This window comes from Phyllobates terribilis, unplaced genomic scaffold (assembly GCF_046119375.1).
Source record: "Phyllobates terribilis strain yellow unplaced genomic scaffold, ASM4611937v1 Scaffold_2__4_contigs__length_985480577, whole genome shotgun sequence".
Classification (NCBI taxonomy): Eukaryota; Metazoa; Chordata; class Amphibia; order Anura; family Dendrobatidae; genus Phyllobates; species Phyllobates terribilis.
In genome coordinates this window covers 163,319,404-163,340,166 of record NW_027362762.1, presented here as the reverse complement: position 1 = coordinate 163,340,166, position 20,763 = coordinate 163,319,404, and the positions used below count along the sequence as shown (strand labels likewise).

General features: G+C 41.2%; 2 protein-coding genes across 2 annotated transcripts in view; both read left to right on the top strand.

Annotated features, from left to right (window-relative positions):
* Positions 1-9,643, top strand: part of LOC141250687 (thiol S-methyltransferase TMT1A-like) — a 69,162-nt gene extending 59,519 nt beyond the window's left edge. Inside the window, exon 2 of the mRNA XM_073670066.1 lies at positions 9,036-9,643. Coding sequence (XP_073526167.1) covers positions 9,036-9,275 — 240 coding nt within the window. The 3' untranslated portion in view covers positions 9,276-9,643. The remainder of the gene's footprint in view (positions 1-9,035) is intronic.
* Positions 9,644-15,447: 5,804 nt separating this feature from the next.
* LOC141250679 (thiol S-methyltransferase TMT1A-like) overlaps positions 15,448-20,763 on the top strand; it is a 35,634-nt gene continuing 30,318 nt past the window's right edge. The window contains exon 1 of the mRNA XM_073670063.1: positions 15,448-16,078. Within this exon, the coding sequence (XP_073526164.1) occupies positions 15,581-16,078 (498 nt within the window). The 5' untranslated portion in view covers positions 15,448-15,580. The remainder of the gene's footprint in view (positions 16,079-20,763) is intronic.

Below are 20,763 nucleotides of genomic sequence, written 5' to 3'. Positions count from 1 at the left end.
ACAAGCAAAGCAGAGCAAAACCCGCAGATGCGGCGATCAAGCAAAGCAGAGCAAAACCCGCAGATGCGGTGAACAAGCGAAGCAGAGCAAAACCCACAGATGCGGTGAATAAGCAAAGCAGAGCAAAACCCGCAGATGCGTAGAACAAGCAAAGTAGAGCAAAAACCCGCAAATGTGGAGAACAAGCAAAGCAGAGCAAAACCCGCAGATGCGGTGAACAAGCAAAGCAGAGCAAAACCGCAGATGCGGTGAACTAGCAAAGCAGAGCAAAACCGCAGGTGCAGTGAACAAGCAGAGCAAAGCAAAACCCGCAGATGCAGTGAACAAGCAAAACAGCAAAACCGCAGGTGCGGTAAACAAGCAGAGCTAAGCAAAACCCGTAGATGTGGTGAACAAGCAGAACAAAGCAAAACCGCAGATGCGGTAGACAGGACAGGGCTCTGTTCACATGGAACAGACTGGAAACACAAGAAGATAGCTGGAACACAAGAGTTAGATACGGAGGCAGGGAAACAGAACGAGCAGAACCAGATACACACAAGTTACTTGCAATGAAGTAGCGAGCAGACACAAAACTCACAAACAGAAGTACAGAGACAACGAGTTGGAGTTAAGTGCAGGTTCAGATACTGCAGGAAAAGGAGAAGGTACAGACAGGCTGTATGCCCACGATGCGTTTTTTAAGCGTTTCCGCAGCGGCAAAAACGCTGCAGAAACGCTTAAAAAAAGCATGGTAGAAGGCCTGCCATGTTCCCCAATGATAATCCGCATGTGCTGTGCACATGCTGCGGAAATTTCCGCTGCGGATTATCATTGCAGAAAAAATGCAGCACTACCAATTATTTTGCGGAAGTGCTGCTTTTTCGCCGCCATAGACTTGCATTAGATCTCATGGATTATCCTGGGACCTGTATTGTTCAACATCTTTATCAATGATTTAGATGAAGGAATTGAGGGTAAACTGATTAAATTTGCTGATGACACAAAGCTAGGAGGGATAGCTAATACTAGAGAAGAGAGAGAGAGGATTCAAAAAGACCTAAATAAACTGGAGCAGTGGGCAGCAACCAACAGAATGGTTTTTAGCAGGGAAAAATGCAAAGTACTACATCTGGGCAATAAAAATGAAAAAAGCATATACAGAATGGGAGGAATAGAGCAAAGCAACAGTACATGTGAAAAAGACTTAGGTATACTAATAGATCATAGACTGAACATGAGTCAACAGTGTGATGCAGCAGCAAAAAAGGCAAATACAATTCTGGGATGTATTAACAGAAGCATACAGTCTAGATCACGTGAAGTCATTATCGGTCTTTACTCCTCTTTGGTCAGACCTCATCTGGAATACTGTGTACAGTTTTGGGCACCACATTTTAAAAAAGACATAGACAAACTGGAGCAAGTTCAGAGAAGAGCGACCAGAATGGTGACTGGTCTGCAAACCATGTCCTATGAGGAACGGTTGCAGGATTTGGGAATGTTTAGCTTGCAAAAAAGAAGACTGAGAGGAGACTTAATAGCTGTCTACAAATATGTCAAGGGCTGTCACATTGTAGAAGGATCATCTTTATTCTCATTTGCACAAGGAAAGACTAGAAGCAATGGGATGAAACTAAATGGGAGGAGACACAGATTAGATATTAGAAAAAACTTTTTGACAGTTAGGGTGATTAATGAGTGGAACAGGCTGCCACGAGAGGTGGTGAGTTCCCCTTCAATGGACGTCTTCAAACAGAGGCTGGACAGACATCTGTCTGAGATGATCTAGTGAATCCTGCTTTGAGCAGGGGGTTGGACCAGATGACCCAGGAGGTCCCTTCCAACTCTACCATTCTATGATTCTATGATTACACATCACTGCATATGTAGATGCGCATTCCATACTTTCTAATGTGCGGATGGTACCCAGGTCTAGACAAGAGGAGACTCTCCTCCGGACCTGGGTACCATAGAAAACTGTAAAAAAAAGAATAAAATAAATATATACTTACCTTCTGGCGGCTCGCGGTGCGCTCCTCCTCGTTTTCCGGCAATTCGTGATGTACTGAAGGACCTGCACTGACGTCACAGTCATGTGACGGGTCACGCGACGCTGACGTCGGCAGGTTCTGCAGTGTAGCGCTGCCGGCAGCCGGGACGGAGGGAAACAAGACTCCGGGGGCCATCGGAAGGTAAGTATAGATCTATTTTTTGACATTCTCTCGGGTCATACTATCTAAATCCATGCTGTTTGCATGGATTTATATAGTGTGACCAAGTTGACAAGCACTTTCCAAGTGATGCTAAAATCGCTTGGAAAGCGCTTGTCAACCCGCATGCAGAAATGCAAGTGAAGAACGCTTCACTTCCGCATGTCCCTGGCAGGAAAACGCATGTACAATCCGCATGCGTTTTTTTCTGCCAGGGAGATGCAGAAACGCTCAGGAAAAAATCCTGAGCATTTCTGCATCATGGGCACATAGCCGCATAGAGACAAACAGGTAACGGACTAAGACACTGTTCAGACAGGATCTGAACCAGGAACAAGATACAGGAACGAGCCTGGGAACTCAGCCCCCAGGGTGGCGGAAACTGACTAGATACAGGAGAGGACCTAGCAACTAAGTTGCAAGAAACACAAAGATGGAAAGTGTTGCTCAGGCACCTCCTACTGGGTGGAGGGGGTTCAAGCATCCAGTGACTCACAGCAACAGCCCGGGGACGCACCAGGACCGTGCACACAGCAGCCACAAGAAACAAGCAGAAAGCCGCGCCGACACCACAAGCAACCAAGCAATCTGACAAGAGACATGGATACAGCAGGCAATGGAGCAAAGAGTGCAGTATGGACTGACAGGCAAGACTGCGGTCCTGCATGGTGGGAGGTGGTGCACCATGCAAACACGCCGCCAGGGATGTTAGAGAACGGAGGATGATACTTGGGGGGTTGGAACGGTGCACAGAGCCCTTGGCTACAGCAAGTGTAAACTTCAGATCCCAAAAAGTTTGTTTTTTCATGACATGTTGTGTTTCAATGACTGCTAAAATTTATTCGATATGACTTGCCTTTATTTATGAAAAAATTGGAAATTTGGAGAAAATTTACCAATTTCCAAACTTTGAATTTTCATGCCCTAAAATCAGAGAGATGTGTCACACAAAATAGTTAATAAATAACATTTCACACAATTTTGGAACCAAAATTTTTTTTTGTTAGGAAGTAATAAGGCTTAAAATTGACCAGCGATTTCTAATTTTTCCAACAAAATTTAGAAAACCATTTTTTTAGGAACTACATCACATTGGAAGTGATTTTGAGGGGCCTTTATGACAGAAAATACCCAAAAGTGACACCATTCTAAAAACTGCACCCCTCAAGGTGCCCAAAACCACATTCAATAAGTGTATTAACCCTTCAGGTGCTTCACAGGAATTTTTGGAATGTGGAAGAAAACAATAAACATTTAACTTTTTTCACAACAATTTTACTTTAGACCCAATTTTTTTTATTTTTGCAAGGGTAACCGGAAAAGATGGACCCTAAAATTTGTTGTGCACTTTCTCCGGAGCACGCGAATACCCCATATGTGGGGGAAAGCCACTGTTTGGGTGCACGGCATGGCTCGGAAGGGAAGGAGTGCCATTTGACTTATTAAAAGTAAAATTTGCTTAAATAATTAGCGGACGCCATGTCACATTTGGAGAGCCCCTGATGTGTCTAAACAGTGGAAACCCCCAACAAGTGACACCATTTTGGAAGTTAGACCCCTTAAGGAACTTATCTAGATGTGTGGTGAGCGCCTTGAATCCCCAAGTGCTTCACATAAGTTTAAAATGTGGAGCCGTGAAAATAAAAAAAAATCACATTTTTCCCACAAAAATATAAAAATGATGGTAATCCTAAATGACCTTAAACGGGAAAGGTTTATTCTGATTTCATGTCAGATGTTGAGAAAAACATGCATATGTGTCTTTTTACATAGTGTATGTAAACTTCTGGTTTCTACTGTATACCATAATTTTTAATATTTGCCAAATGCCAGAATAATGTGAGAGAGAGAGAGAATGTTTTAAGGCATTTTTATTACTTACTGCAAAGTCAAAAGTTTACATATATTTCATTAGTATTTTGTACCATTGGCCTTAAACTGAATGACTTGGGTCAAACGTTTGGGATATTCTTCCACAAGCTTCTCACAATAGTTGGTCCGAATTTGGGACCATTCCTCCTGACAAAACTGGTGTAACTGATCCATATTTGTAGGATTCAGATCGGGGCTTTGTGATGGCCACTCCAAAACATTGACTTTGTTATCCTTACGCCACTTTGTTACCATTTTGGCAGTATGCTTCTGGTCATTGTCCATTTGGAAGACCCATTTCAGCCCAAGGTTTAACTTCCTGACTGATGTCTTGAGATGTTGCTTCAGTATTGCCACATAATCTTCTTTTCTCATGATGCCATCTATTTTGTGAAGTGCACTAGTAGTTTCTGCAGAAAAGCAACCCCACAACATGAGGCTGCCATGGTGTTCTTAGGCTTCCAAGCTTCTCCCTTTTTCCTCCAAACGTAATGATGGTCATTATGCCCAAAAAGTTAAATTTTAGTTTCATCAGACCACAGGACATGTCACCAAAAATTAAGGTCTTTGTTCCTGTGTGCATTTGCAGACATTAATCTGACTTTTTTATGTTTATTTTGGAGTAATGGCTTCTTCCTGGCAGAGTGGCTTTTCAGCCCATGTTGATACAGTACTTGTTTCACTGTGGTTATTGACACAATCTTACCAGCTTCCGCCATCATATTCACAAGGTCTTTGGCTTTTGTCCTTGGGTTGATATGCACATGTCAGACCAAAGCACGTTCATCTCTGGAACACAGAACCATCTCCTTCCTGAGCGGTATGATGGCTGGACATTCCCATCTTGTTTGTACTTGCATATAATTGTTTGTACAGATGAACGAGGCACCTTCAGGTATCTTGAAATTGTACCCAAGGATGAGCCAGACTTGTGCAAGTCCACAATTCTCTTCCTGATATATTGGCTGATTTCTTTAGAGTTTCCAATGATGCTACACAAAGAAGCAGTGTGTTTCAGGTGTGCATTAAAATACATCCACAGGTATGTCTCTAATTAACTCAGATGTTGCCAAAAAAACTATCAAAAGCTTCCAAACAAATGACAGCATATGGGCAGTCCAGAATTGTTTAAAGTCATAGTAATCCTAGTGTTTGTAAACTTTTGACTTTGCAGTAAGTAATAAAAATGCCTTAAAACATTCTATCTCTCTCTAATTATTCTGGCATTTGGAAAATATTAAAAATTATGATAATCCTTATTGACCTTAAACGGGAAAAGTTTATTCTGATTTCATGTCAGATATTGAGAAAAACATGCATATGTGTCTTTTTATACAGTGTATGTAAACTTCTGGTTTCAACTGTGTGTGTATATATATATATATATATATATATATATATATATATATACGAGGGTCAGTCAATAAGTAATGCCTCCTATTTTTTTTCTCCTTAAATGAGGTAGTTATGTTAAATATTCGGATTTGGCACAATTCCTCAAAACTTCTACTCCAATCCACAGCAATTGCAACTTCCTGCACCAACAGGTGGCAGGACTGTATCCGTTTGCAAAATGGCTAACATCGATGTTCGTATTAGACAACGTTCTGTGATTGAATTCTTGCATGCAGAAGGTGAAACGCCCATTCGAATTCATGAGAGACTGAAAAATGTGTACGGTGATACAACAGTGGATGTCAGTACTGTTAGACGATGGGTTCGTCACTGTAACACAGCTGAAGGGCCATCACCGTTGGCTGACAAAATGCGGAGTGGCAGGCCAGTAACCGCAGTGACTCCAAGCAACATTCAGTGAGTCGATGACATCATTCGTGGTGACCGCCGGGTGACTGCAGATAAATTGTGTGGCATTATCTGCCTTAGTAAAGGCAGTGTGATGAAAATTATTGGACAACTGGGATACAGAAAAGTTTGTGCACGGTGGGTCCCAAGAATGCTTTTTACCATGCTGGAATACATGCCCTTGTTAAACGGTGGACCAAGACCGTGGAAATGGATGGAGATTATATTGAAAAGTGCCAAATTAATCGTTAATGTTGTGGTTTTGAACCTATGTAATTGCATTTGAATTTCTTGCCAATTAAAAGGAGAAAAAAAATAGGAGGCATTACTTATCGACTGACCCTCGTGTATATATATATATATATATATATATATATATATATATATACATATATATACATATATATATATTTATTTATTTATTTATTTTTTTTAAATTATTATTATTTTGTGATTTAAAATAAAATATTTTTACAACTTTTTTACTTTTTTTTACTTAGTCACAGTATGTCTGATCACTGCTATAAGGCATAGCAGTGCAGGAGCTCTGCTATACCTTATAGCTGTCAGCCCTGCAAACACGTTGCGGGGTCTCCGATCCAAGAGCAGAGCGGCTTTTGTCCCTCTGCTCGCTCGCTAAATGCTGCATTTAGGGGGCTAAAGTGCTGGGACTGGTGCGTGCACCGCTCCTGGCACTGAGTGCTGGTGTCAGCTGTCAGAATCAGCTGACACACGGCGGCTATCGCGCACGCACAGCCTCTGTGCTCGCAATCCGTATCTATACCTACCTGGTCATTAAGGTCCAGGCCGCAGGGTCGTATAGATGCGTCTTACATCAGAAAGGGTTAAGTTATTTCAGTCACATATTTGAGATTTCTAAGATCTGTTATATGCAATGATTTGGGCTGGTTGTCTGCCATGCAAAGACCAAAAGTATGGTGGTGCTCTGCCAAGGTAAATAATGAAGAGAATACTTTAGAAGCCTTCTTCTATAAACAGGTGTTTTCTAACTAGACTGCATCCAAAATACTGCAAAAATATATGGACTATAGAAGTAAGCTTTGAGAATATACATTTTTTTCTCCTATAGTGTACATGTTTCTATTTTTTAAATGAGTTGTTCCATCTGGGCATCCCATAAGTGTCCTATTTATGTGACTTCCATCAAGAACAGTGCCTATCGATATGTCATAAATGTTGCACATGAGACAACCCCTTTAATGTGTGTTGATTTTCTTGACTGGTCAACTACTTGCTGTATTGTTTACACTTATTAATAAATGTGTAGCCTGGGATCCTCTGTCAGTTTGGAATGTTGGATTTATTTAAAAAAAGTTTTGTAAATATTTCATTATCTAATAAAAAAAATCCTAATATAGGGTATGTGAGGAATGGAGCCAGCAGAGGAGTAGAAGCCAGTGCCGTGTGAAAAGAATGGGGGCAAGGAACAATGTGAATAAGTATTAGAAATAAGAACGCTAGGGATTGGTTGGCAAGAATATATACAAGAAGGTAATTAAATGGGTGGGGTTGCTGAGATGTCTGCACACATGTATTATTATTATTTTAAACTGCATTACTGCTATATCAAGTATACTTTGCTAAAATTAGCGCACATTTTAACCAAAGTATGTGTCACGGCGATACCACGATAAAGATGGGTCAGAAGATTGCGGCGTCTGGCTACACGTCACCTTCATTGATTGGATCTGCTTTGCCTTCCAGTTAGCAGTACTGATTTTCCTTGTTCTGTTGTTGCAAGGATTAAACAGTTCTGCTTGTCTCCTAGATCTCTCAGTCTTGACTTATCTTGGCTGTTCTGATTCTCCACTCCCCTCTGGTATAAATGCTCACCTCTTAGCTTGAGTAGTTGCCAGTTATAGCTTGCTATAACCTGGTTTGGAGCTGGAGGTGTGAGCCGGGTGAAGAGAGGTTGTCTAGGAGGTCTCTGGAGATATCAGTTTGGAAGTTTGTTTGAGGGTCTTTCTTTACCTTACCTCCTATTTGGTTTGCCTCACCATTTCCTTCTCCTTTCTCCTTTTTGTAGTCTGGGAGCACGTTGAGTGATTGCTGTTTCTTTTAACCTTTTCTGTTTCCCAACATTCTACAGTATGTTTAGCTATGGTATTCACCTGGATTTCTCATCCAAAAAATCTAATCTCAGAAAACCCATTTGTAGTAGAGTGTGCTCAACTAAGTGTACTCTATGAACAAAAGAGTTTGCAGGACCCTGGTCCAGCGGCCTTGTTGGTTGTTTGTGGCTACCTTATCAGAGCGTTGCAAACCTGCCCCTACCTGCCCATATTCCCAGCACTTCTGTTGATTAGTAGGCCTGACACGATGTCAATGTTGCAGCATGATGAATACATGACATCACAGTGGACATACTAATTAGAAGAGCCACCGGGAGTGTGGGCAGGTGGGTGGAGTTTTGCAGGGCTCTAATCCTTCAACCACGGACTACCGACATGGCTGTTAAACCAGGTTCCTGCAAATCTTTTTACTCAAATCGAAAAATTAGAACTCCTGAAGTTGCATGTGCATATGCCAATCCATGGCATTAAACACGCAAGCCGATCAGCAGTTGTTTAATGGCCTGTTTAGACCGGACGACTAAAGTTCTATGTGGACAAAATGATAGATAATTAAACCATGTTAATGGCAGAACATCACCTGTTTACACAGGATAATGCGCTGGCGATAACGATTAATTTTAAAACCTGCTTAAAAGTCATTGCATCTGACGAACAAGTGTTTTTCATGTTCGGGTGTCGATTGCTGGCCTGTTTTTATGGTCATCCTAGAAAAGCTCATTCCTTCTTTATCATCTCATCTAAATGGATCTTTAGGAATGGTGGAGATAAGTAAAACTATAATCATAGCTGGTAGGAAAAATCTATATTTTTTTAAGTTTTTATAACATTTTGAAGCCTAGCTTCTGTATTATCTTAGACATCTATAATATCAGAGACTGGAACAAGAAAGGAAGAACAATTAACTTGTCATCATAATAACCACTTAGTGTCTGATGAAGATACAGACTATATTACCTCAAAGACTATATTACCATACATTATCATAAAACATCTAGACAACTATATTAGATTTTGGATTTAATGCCATATAAAGGGCCTATAAAAATGCTTTCATATTTTTCCTTTATTGTAGGGTGGAGCTTTTTACTTCATAGAACACGTGGCCGACATAGATGAATCCAGCTGGATTAGTTTTTTTCAGAAAGCGCTGAATCCGTCCTGGAAGTTGATTTTTGATGGATGTAGCGTAAGAAAGACCACATGGAAAGACCTGGAGAATGCAAAATTCTCAGAGTTGAACCTGCGTCACATAACTGCCCCCATATCTATGACTCTTGCTAAGCCTCATATTATTGGATATGCTGTGAAATAAATACATATTTCTAAGGTCACTCTGGTTAAGGTTTTATTCATTTACACAATTTTCCCATTGACAACATTGTTACAAATAAATTTGTGTTATTCAATGTATGTCTTGTGTGTCTTTAGATATAATATTTGCATATTTTATTATGTTCTGTTTGTAAACCTCTAAACATAAAACTGACATCACCTGATGCATTAGATACATAGGATGATAAGGAAGATTACAGTATTGTTCTACTGATTATTGTAAGCCATACCTTTGCTATTTTGGTTAGTAATCTTTGTTTTTTGTTTCATTTCCTATTTTTCACTACTATTGTTATCTTTGGTACCTATTTAGGTTTAATAAAATTTTGGATAGTGATGTAGTAAAAATTATGTCTGACTGTTTCTAATACTTCACAATGCATCAAGAACCCCTTTCATAGGTCACACAATCACACAAAAAAGTAAAATAAAGCCATAACGTAAGCAGTGTATGTATTTTGTTTTATTTCCTTTTTGGCCTTTTAAGAAAAACTCCACTAAAAAAAAGGTTTAAAAAAAATCCAAAATAGAAAAGAAACTCTGTATGTTAAATGGAACCTATCAGGTCTGATATCACTATTAGGTCATGGGCCCATTGTCAGTATTTGTTCAGTATTCGGTCAGTATTTTTTCTCAGGAGTGGGAGCCAAAACCAGGTGAGGAACAATCAGAGAAAAGGTGTAATCGAAACAAGTCAACAATTACGCATTTATCACCCACTCCTGGATTTGGCTCCCACTCCTGAGAAAAAATACTGACCGAATATTGATGAAATACTGATAGTGGGGCCGTGGCCATACAGGCGTGCTGAAGCGACCACAGTCATCACTCACTATGCTGTAAGCCTCTGCTGAAATCATGCCCTGGTACTGATTAACACTGACTGACAGCCGATTCTGCGGAGCATCAGTGCAGAGCGAGCTGTCAGTCAGTGCTGGGGTGTGCTGTGAGTGGTGACTGTAATTGCTCCGGGTAAGAAAGCAAGACTGAAAGGCTGGGGTCGCACAAGCGCATAAAAAAAAAATCGGTTCCATTCTCATCCAGGAGAGTAGGACAATTTTTTTTTCGCACTTGTCGTCCGTGTGCTGTCTGTATGGAATCCGTTTTTTTTTTACTCAGCAGCTATTAATCTTTTACAGGAACATTTACAGATTCCCATCTCACAGAATTGCAATGTATCAGTAAAAATCTGATACTACTTTGATGGTCCGTATGGCATCCGATTTTTTTTTTTCTCGCACCCATGCAATTTTTTTTACTCACACTAAATACTGCTGAGAAAAAATATGCAGATCTGCACTGCCTCATTGAATAACATTGGCCCAAGTGCAATACCTTTTTTTTATCAGATTTCACTTGTCCGATTTATACGGTCATGTGAGCGAGTCCTAAGCAGGCAGCTACCAGGAGAAATAAAGTTAATTTTCTCCCAGGTGCCACACTTTCAGTACAATAACCGGGCACCTTCATAACATTGGCAGGTCCCCTCTAGGCTGTGTCCCCACTGTATATTTTTGATCTTGCGTATTTTCGCTGCATAAAAATGCAGTTCCAGCAAAGTGGATGGGATTTATAGAAATCTCATCCTTACTGTGCTTATTTTACTCAGCTTTTTTTTTCACTCAGCGTAAACTGACCTGCGTTGCGTGTCTCAAATCCGCAACATGTTAATTTCTCTTGAGAGAACATTGAGTTTTATGTGCACATTTTTCCCATAGAATTGCAGGTAAACATCCGCAGTTAAAAAATCCGCAGGTAAAAAAATGCATCAAAAACGCATATAAACATGACTATATTAATAAAGTTTTGTCAACGCCAAATACCAGGAAATATCAAAAACAAAGCACCATTGCTTAAAACATGACATACCAACAAGAGATGAAAAAACACATGAAAAATGCGATAAAAACGCATGTAAAAAAACGTGATGAAAAAAAGGCAAGTAACCTAATTTACATAATAGGTAAATGTAAGGGAGACACCATAGAGATCACGCAGAATGCCGCTGCTGCCACCAATTTGTCAGGGAGACACTGGAGAGATCAAGCAGAATCCCTTCGCTACCACCAATTTGTCAGGGAATAGATCCAATTATCACAGAAATCACAGGCCGGGAGTCACGCAGAACCAGCTGGTGTGATCTTTGGAGCGAACAGCTCTCTGCTGTCCACTATCGTCCTGATGATTACACGATTGGCCAACGATCAACACAGGAGGCCACAGACTGTTCCCACCAGTTAGTTATCGGAAAACTAACAGTCAACATATGGCATATACACCTCCGGATTCCAATGCATGGAATATGTGTATATACCACCATACAATCACTGCTAACTCCACAATAACCCCACTCTACTCGCTGCCACCACCAGTCGGTTTTTAAAATACAGGCTGACTGGACGCCTGGAATAGGTAGCATATAGCTTTGTGGCAAGAACTATTACATTTTATATTTAATCCAAAGGGAGGCAGTGTTTATGAAAAATATACAAAAGATTTTACAAAGGTGACAAAACAATACAGCATATATAGTTACAGAAAATAAAAGGGATTAACAGAAGAATTTTCTATACCGATCGCAAAGACGATTCAGTTTAGCCGAAGGAGAGCACTTCGATGGGCCGTTTCAGTGAACGGAGGTTCCTGCATACACAAACAATGTATCTTTCTACACGAACACAGATCATAATTCGGCTGGATCTTTTATCAGCCCCTGAGTCCCATGCACACACTCCCCCTTGATGACCTCACCTGGGCCAGGTTGTTGGCTGGTCTCAGCCCTTCATGATTTTATGAAATCCCCAACTTATGCAATAACTCCTCTCCGGATGATTGCAAAAGTTGGAGATTGATGCCATATTTTTTATCAGGATTTTATCTTTACTTAGAGATCAAGCATGGCATAGCTGTTTTCAGTTATATAGTTACTGTGGATCTATGGCTCATAGGCAGTTGCCATAGATATGAAAAAATATGCATAGTCTTCCCTATGTTGCCCCGGCAATGAAAATGTATATCCCATCCCTATCGGGTTTATAGAAACTCCAATATTCTATATTTTCTTTCGGTGCTTTAGTGTCCAAATATGTGTGGATGAAAGGAATGTGCACCTGTGAAGGACAATAGCTATTTCTAAAGAGTGTGAGATATTCCCTTTTATCCTTAACAAGTCTTTTCCTATCTATTCAATCTGTACTCTTTGTCTATCACGCAATACACATCCTCGTTCAATCACCTGGCCCATATGTTAAACTGTGTAATTCACTAGACTGCAGGTCTCGCATGTTAATTAAGCTGGTTCACTATTCAATTTTCTACTTGTGTTCTATTGTACAATCCTACATCTAAGTGTCAGCTCAGATTGCAAATGGTAGTGAGAAGGAGGGAGAGGGGCAGGTGACTTCAGAGATTTTTAATATTTTCTATGACAGTAAAGAAAATCAGCAACATCAAAAGCTCATGGGAAAGTAGCCTTGGGGTATGTGGACACGTTTCTCTGCAGCATTTCTGCACCTCTTGGCAGCAAAAATTATTGGCAGCAAATCGCTGCATTTTTTAAAGCATTTTTGCCTGCGGATTTGCCATGTGTTTTTTCCAATGCATTATATAGGAAAAACGCAGGTAAAAACGCACAAAGAATGGATATGCTGCTTCTTTTTCTGCACATGAAATTCGCTCAGGAAAAATCCTGATCATGTGCACAGAACTTGCAAAATGTCATAGGAAACCATGGGATAAGATTTGCAATGCGTTTTTGGCCTGTTTCTGCTCATAAAAAATGCACCAAAAACGCTGTGTGCGCATAGCCTAAAAGAATTAATACCGCTGCATATTTACATAAGCTGCAAATCTGCAAGGGAAAAATAAGCAAAGTGTGCATGAGAATTCAGGAAACTCATTCACTTAGCTGGTACTGATTGTTCAGGCTTTGTGACAAAAACGCGCACAGAAAAAAACGCGACAAACCTGCAACATGTGCACAGACCATTTAGGATATTTTTTTTATATACAGTACAGACCAAAAGTTTGGATACACCTCATTTAAAGATTTTTCTGTATTTTCATGACTATGAAAATTGTACATTCACACTGAAGGCATCAAAACTATGAATTAACACATGTGGAATTCTATACTTAACAAAAAAGTGTGAAACAACTGAAAATATGTCTTATATTCTAGGATCTTCAAAGTGGCCACCTTTTGCTTTGATGACTGCTTTGCACACTCTTGGCATTCTCTTGATGAGTTTCAAGAGGTAGTCACCGGAAATGGTCTTCCAACAATGTTGAAGGAGTTCCCAGAGATGCTTAGCACTTGTTGGCCCTTTTGCTTTCACTCTGCGGTCCAGCTCACCCCAAACCATCTTGATTGGGTTCAGGTCTGGTGACTGTGGAGGCCAGGTCATCTGGCGTAGCACCCCATCACTCTCCTTCTTGGTCAAATAGCCCTTACACAGCCTGGAGGTGTGTTTGGGGTCATTGTCCTGTTGAAAAATAAATGATGGTCCAACTAAACGCAAACCGGATGGAATAGCATGCCGCTGCAAGATGCTGTGGTAGCCATGCTGGTTCAGTATGCCTTCAATTTTGAATAAATGCCCAACAGTGTCACCAGCAAAGCACCCCACACCATCACACCTCCTCGTCCATGCTTCACAGTGGGAACCAGGCATGTAGAGTCCATCCGTTCACCTTTTCTGCGACGCACAAAGACACGGTGGTTGGAACCAAAGATCTCAAATTTGGACTCATCAGACCAAAGCACAGATTTCCACTGGTCTAATGTCCATTTCTTGTGTTCTTTAGCCCAAACAAGTCTCTTCTGCTTGTTGCCTGTCCTTAGCAGTGGTTTCCTAGCAGCTATTTTACCATGAAGGCCTGCTGCACAAAGTCTCCTCTTAACAGTTGTTGAAGAGATGTGTCTGCTGCTAGAACTCTGTGTGGCATTGACCTGGTCTCTAATCTGAGCTGCTGTTAACCTGTAATTTCTGAGGCTGGTGACTCGGGTAAACTTATCCTCAGAAGCAGAGGTGACTCTTGGTCTTCCTTTCTTGGGGCGGTCCTCATGTGAGCCAGTTTCTTTGTAGTGCTTGATGGTTTTTGCAACTGCACTTGGGGACACTTTCAAAGTTTTCCCAATTTTTCGCACTGACTGACCTTCATTTCTTAAAGTAATGATGGCCACTCGTTTTTCTTTACTTAGCTGCTTTTTCCTTGCCATAATACAAATTCTAACAGTCTATTCAGTAGGACTATCAGCTGTGTATCCACCAGACTTCTGCACAACACAACTGATGGTCCCAACCCCATTTATAAGGCGTGAAATCCCACTTATTAAACCTGACAGGGCACACCTGTGAAGTGAAAACCATTTCCGGTGACTACCTCTTGAAGCTCATCAAGAGAATGCCAAGAGTGTGCAAAGCAGTCATCAAAGCAAAAGGTGGCTACTTTGAAGAACCTAGAATATAAGACATATTTTCAGTTGTTTCACACTTTTTTGTTAAGTATATAATTCCACATGTGTTAATTCATAGTTTTGATGCCTTCAGTGTGAATGTACAATTTTCATAGTCATGAAAATACAGAAAAATCTTTAAATGAGAAGGTGTGTCCAAACTTTTGGTCTGTACTGTATATACTTTGGGAAAAAAATTATATCAGTGTTTCCATGCATGAAAAACCTGCAAATTGTCAGTGTTAGCACTGTAATAATGTAACATGATACAGAGCAGCTGTCATTGCCCTGTAGGTTAAAAAAGGCACTTCCTCAAATCCTCCATTCACCATGACTTTACATTTCCTCAGTCAGGTATATCTGGTAAACAACTTTTTTTTTTCCATGATTTAACTCAAGTGTGTCCATTCCACTGAGATTTTTTTCAGTTGTCTTTTTTATTATTATTTTGGTTATAAATAATAGAAATAAAGTTATCTCTAATGTGGATATCAGAGTATTTCTGACTTATGACAGTTGACAAAGCTGAAAATGACCCACATTCTCTTGATTCCTGCTCTTATCACATCTGTGTATGTCTATAGTGTCACTGTTAGCTAAGTCCATATAATGTGCGCATAGGTGGTGAATAGTGCACGCTGTGCTAGCTAGACCTTTCCACAGACCCAGTATTGTGCAGCCCTCCTCCCCTTTGAGGGTGGATCTAGGAATGGTAAACACTCAGATGCCTAGAAATACAGCCAGGGCCTCACTCTGAAGTCTCTGCTCTGCTGTGTGTCTGAATTTACTGTCTCTGCTCTGTGCATGCAGGATTTCCCTCCAGCATCATGTCTGTGATCATACTTCTATTGCAGTTTATAGCGGCTATCATCATGCTGCCTCTGCACATCCTTAATTATCTTGGCATTTGGGACTCCGTTATGAAGAAATACTTTCCTCTTTTTATTAGCAGATTCTGTGAAACATACAACAGATTGATGGATGGGCAGAAAAGAAAACTCTTTAGCAATATCTCCGACTTTTCGGGTCCATCCAATGAACTCAGGCTCCTAGAGGTTGGTTGTGGCTCAGGTGCCAACTTCAAGTATTATCCCAGGGGCTGCAAAGTGACCTGTCTGGATATCAACCCAAATTTCCAAAAGTTCCTGAGCAAAAACCAAGCAGAAAATGACCATCTTACTTATGAGCGCTTTGTGGTGGCTTCTGCTGACAACATGACGTCTATCGCAGATGGCTCTATGGATGTCGTTGTTTGCACCTTGCTGGTTTGTTCCGTGCCGAATATTCCAGCCGTAGTGAAAGAGGTCAAGAGGGTTCTCAGGCCGGTGAGTTGTGTAATATCTGTAATAGTATTTTTTTTATATGAACAAAGTATTTAACTTCTAAAGATGCTACAGAAAGGTGGGTTATGTATTAGAAGTTTTAATTCTGCATGGAAACCTACATTTTTGGCAGCGTAAGTGTTAATAGCAGTGAGATACAGATTTTTTGTCCAAAACACATCCCATCAGCAATGCTTAAAGCATATAAATTGTTAGGAACTTGTGCGAACTTGTCTTCAATATAAACAGAAGCCACCGCACAGTTTCAGATCTGTAGGACGCTATTAACCACTTCCCGACCGCCCACTGTACATAAACATTGGCGATTAATAGGCTCTGCTGTGCAGCGCCAACGTATATGAACGGTCGGCAGTCTCCTAGCGCTGGAACCCCAGGGTCCTGCAAGTGCTGCGATTCCTGTGCAGAGCGACAGCTCTGATAGGTGACATCATCTGGACCTGAGTAGATCAGGTCCCAACAATGTTAACTCTTTGCTATCTTCTAGATGCCGCAATCCATAGCGATCATGGCATTTAGAAGAGAGGGAGAGGGGGTCGTCCACTCACCTTTCCGACGGCCCCAGTGTGAGGCTGCGTGCCCACTATGCGTTTTTCAAGCGTTTCTGCCACGGAATTTCCGCAGCGAAAACGCTTGGTAATACGTGCCCCATGGTCCCCAATGATAATCCGCATGTGCTGTGCACATGTTGCGGAAATTTCCGCTGCGGATTATCATTGCGGAACAATACGCAGCATGTCCATTAGTTTTGCGGACACGCAACGTAATCGCCGCCATTGACTTGCATTGGACCGCGTGACATCCGCATCACTGCATCTGCACATGCGGATATCACACGGTTCAATGTGCAGATGGTACCCAGGTCTGGAGAAGAGGAGACTCTCCTCCAGACCTGGGTACCATAGAAACTGTAAAAAAAAGAATTTTAAATAAAAAGTAAAGATTATACTTACCTTCCGATGTCCCCCGGCCTCCTCAGCGATGCGTGCGATGTGTTGGGCGGCTCGCGGTGGTGTGAGGACCTGCGATGACGTCATTGAGTCATGTGACAGGTCACGCGACCGCTGATGTCGGCGGTCGCGTGACCTGTCACATGACTCAATGACGTCATCGCAGGTCATTCACACCACCGCGAGATACCGGGGAGACCGGATGGAGCGGAGGAGACCGGGGGCCATCAGATGGTAAGTATAATCTTTATTTTATTTTTTTTACCATTCTTATTCTTTTTTTTAAACTATTACTTGGTCACACTGTATAAATCCATGCCGGTTGCAAGGATTTATATAGTGTGACCAAGTTGTCAAGCACTTTTCCAAGTGATGCTAAAATCGCTTGGAAAAGCGCTTGATAACCCGCATGCAGAAATGCATGCAAAAACGCTTGACAAACACTTCTACCTGGCAGGAAAAACATATGTAAAATCCGCATGCGTTTTTCCTGCCAGGGAGAAACTTAAAAAAATATGCAGCATTTCTGCATCGTGGGCACATAGCCTGATAAGATCTGGCTTCATGGCAGCCGGAGGGCACATGATAACCTCCGGGTCTGCAATGTACGGTGGCCTGCTAGGCTCCGTCAGCAGCTGAGTCTAACGGGAGATCTGACAGAGTAAAACGGTCAGGTCTCGTGCAATGCAATACATGTCTATTGCATTGCATGGGACCAGTGATCAGAAAAATAAAAATTGAAGTAAAAAAAAAAAAAAAAGTTTAAAAGTGTTTTCAAACTATTAAAAAATCACAAAATAAATAAGAAATATATATTAAACCAATAAATCCGTATATTTATGCAAAAACAAAAAAAGTACACATATTTGGTTTCGCTGCGTCCTGAACAACCCTATCTATAAAACTGTAACACTAATTAACCCCTTCTGCTCACACCGTAAAAAAAAAAAAAAAAAACTGGAGCAAAAAGCTATGCTTTTTCATGATACCGCTAAACATACCGCTAAACAAAAAGTGGAATAAAAAGCCAAATAGAAATAAAAATGGTACTGCTAAAAACGTCATCTTCTCCTGCAAAAAAAAGTCGTCATACAGCTCCATCAGTGGAAAAGTAAAAAAGTTATATAGCTCACAGAATGAAGCAATGCAAAAACAATTATTTTTTCTATAAAATAGTTTTTATTGTTTAAAAGCGCCAAAACATAAAAAAACTATATAAGGGTATGTGTACACGATGCAGAAATTAAGCAGAAAATTTCTGCATCATTTCTGCATCTCCCTGGCAGAAAAAACGCATGCAGATTGTGCATGCGTTTTTCCTGCGGAATACATGCGGGTTCACATGCGTTTCCGCATGTGGATTGACAAGCGCTTTCCAGGCGATTTTAGCATCACCTGGAAAGTGCTTGACAACTAGGTCACACTATGTAAATCCATGCAACCGGCATGGATTTATATAGTGTGACCCGAGAGAATGGTAAAAATAAAAAATACATGTATACTTTACCTTCTGATGGCCCGCGCTGTCCTGCTCACTCCGTTCTCCCGGCTGCCGGCAACTTTGAATTGAAAGACCTGCCGACGTCAGCGTCACGTGACCCGTCACAGATGGTAAGTATATATATATTTTTTATTTTATTCTTGTTTTACAGATTTTTTAATGGTACCTGGGTGTGGAGGAGACTCTCCTCTCCTCCACACCCGGGTACCATCCGCACATTAGAACGCACCAATTACGCAAGCACAGATGCAGTCTTGCGGAATTGGCGCGTTCTAATGCAAGTCATTGGCGGCGAAAACGCTGCGTTTCCGCAAAATTAAATGACATGCTGCGGATTTTTGAGCGCAGCGTTTACGCTGCGGAAAAATCCGCATCATGGGCACAGCACATGCGGATTTCAATTGGGGAACATTGCTGCCCTTCTACCATGCGTTTTTAATGCGTTTCCGCGGCGTTTACGCAACTGCAAAAACGCCGCGGAAACGCATTAAATACGCATCGTGTGAACTCAACCTAAATGTGGTATCGCTGTAAACGTACTGACCTGAAGAATAAAGCTACCTTATCAATTTTACCACACAGAACAGAATTAAAAAATCCTCAAAAAAAAAAATCCTGAATTGCTGGTTTTTGTTCAGCAAAAAATGGAATAGAAAGCGATCAAAAAATGTGTGCCCGAAAATGGTACCAATGAAAACGTCAACTCGTCCTGCAAAAAACAAGCCCTCATATGACTCGGTCGGCCGAAATATATCTGGTATCACTGTAATCGACCCGAAGAATAAAGTCGTCTAATCACTTACACCGCATGAGAAATGGCATAAAAAATAAATAAAACCAATTCTTCACCTGCTGTTGATTTATTTTTTCTGCTTCCCAAAACAATGTAGTATGGCTCAGCTTACATATAATAATAATCTTTTTATTTATAAAGTGCTAACATATTCTGCAGCGCTTTACAATTCAAACAATTGACAGACATTATGGGCACTATCCCCATTGGGGCTCACAATCTACATTCCCTATCAGTATGTCTTTGGCATGTGGGAGGAAACCCACGCAAACATGAGGAGAGCATACAAACTCCTTGCAGATGTTGTCCTTGGTGGGATTTGATCCCAGGACCCCAGCGCTGCAAACTACTAACTAACTACTGAGCCACCGTGCTGCCCATTTATCCTGTGCTCTGCGCTGAGTGTTTACACAGGAGTTTCCGTGTAAATCTCTGAAATATGTGATTCAGATGGATATTCCCTGGTGAAAGATTCCCTGTGATGAGGCAGTTGGACTGTGAACACTGTCTGACCTGTGATCCAGCAGTGTCAATTTTTTTAGGCGTGCATGAAAGTGCGGTCGGCCACAGTTTTGTGCACTTCTGAAAAGAAGGACACAGCTGAACAGAGTCCAGAGTAACTCTGCTGCCTTATGATCCCTTGGGAGTTTCATCTGAATTATGTCACTCGGAGATTTAGATGAAAACTCCGATATAAGTACTCAGCATAGAGCGCTGGATAAATGTGATCTAAAGCGTTATGTAAAATGTTCTCAATAAAAGCTTCAACTCAATCCCCCACTCAGGTCTGTCATCTGTTAACGAAAATATAGAGGGCCTCCATGTTACTGGTAGCACAAAGGCTCTGGAAAAGCGCAATGGTCCTTGCCCCCCAAAAGAAATTCAGAAAATTCTGTGCTCCCAAATCCAAATGCCCCCCCCCCCCCTTTCCCCTTCTGAGCCCCACAGTGTGCCTAAACCACATTTAGGATCCACATGTTCAGCATTTCTGTAGTGATAAGAGCCCACCTAATTTATGGGTGCATGTCTCCAGAAGCATGAGCTAGGCAATAATGTACTGGTCACTACAATATACTGGTCACTTCAACGGGAGTTTGCAATTTTCACACAGCAACATCCACTGGTGTTTGTTTCTGGAAAACACCCATAAAGTCAAAATTGTCGCTACACCTGTAGATAAATTCCCAAAGGGGCATGATTTCCAAAGTGGGATCACTTGAGAAGGGATTCTGCTCTTCTAGCACTTAGGGGCTCTATATATGGAGTCTGCAAACTATTCTACAATAATTTGTTCTCCAAGAGTCAAATAACGCTCCCTCACTCCTGAGTCTCGCTGTATGGCTAAGCGGTACTGTACAGCCACTTATGGGGTATTGCCACGCTCAGAAGAAATTGTGTGACAAATTTCAGCACCATTTTTACCCAT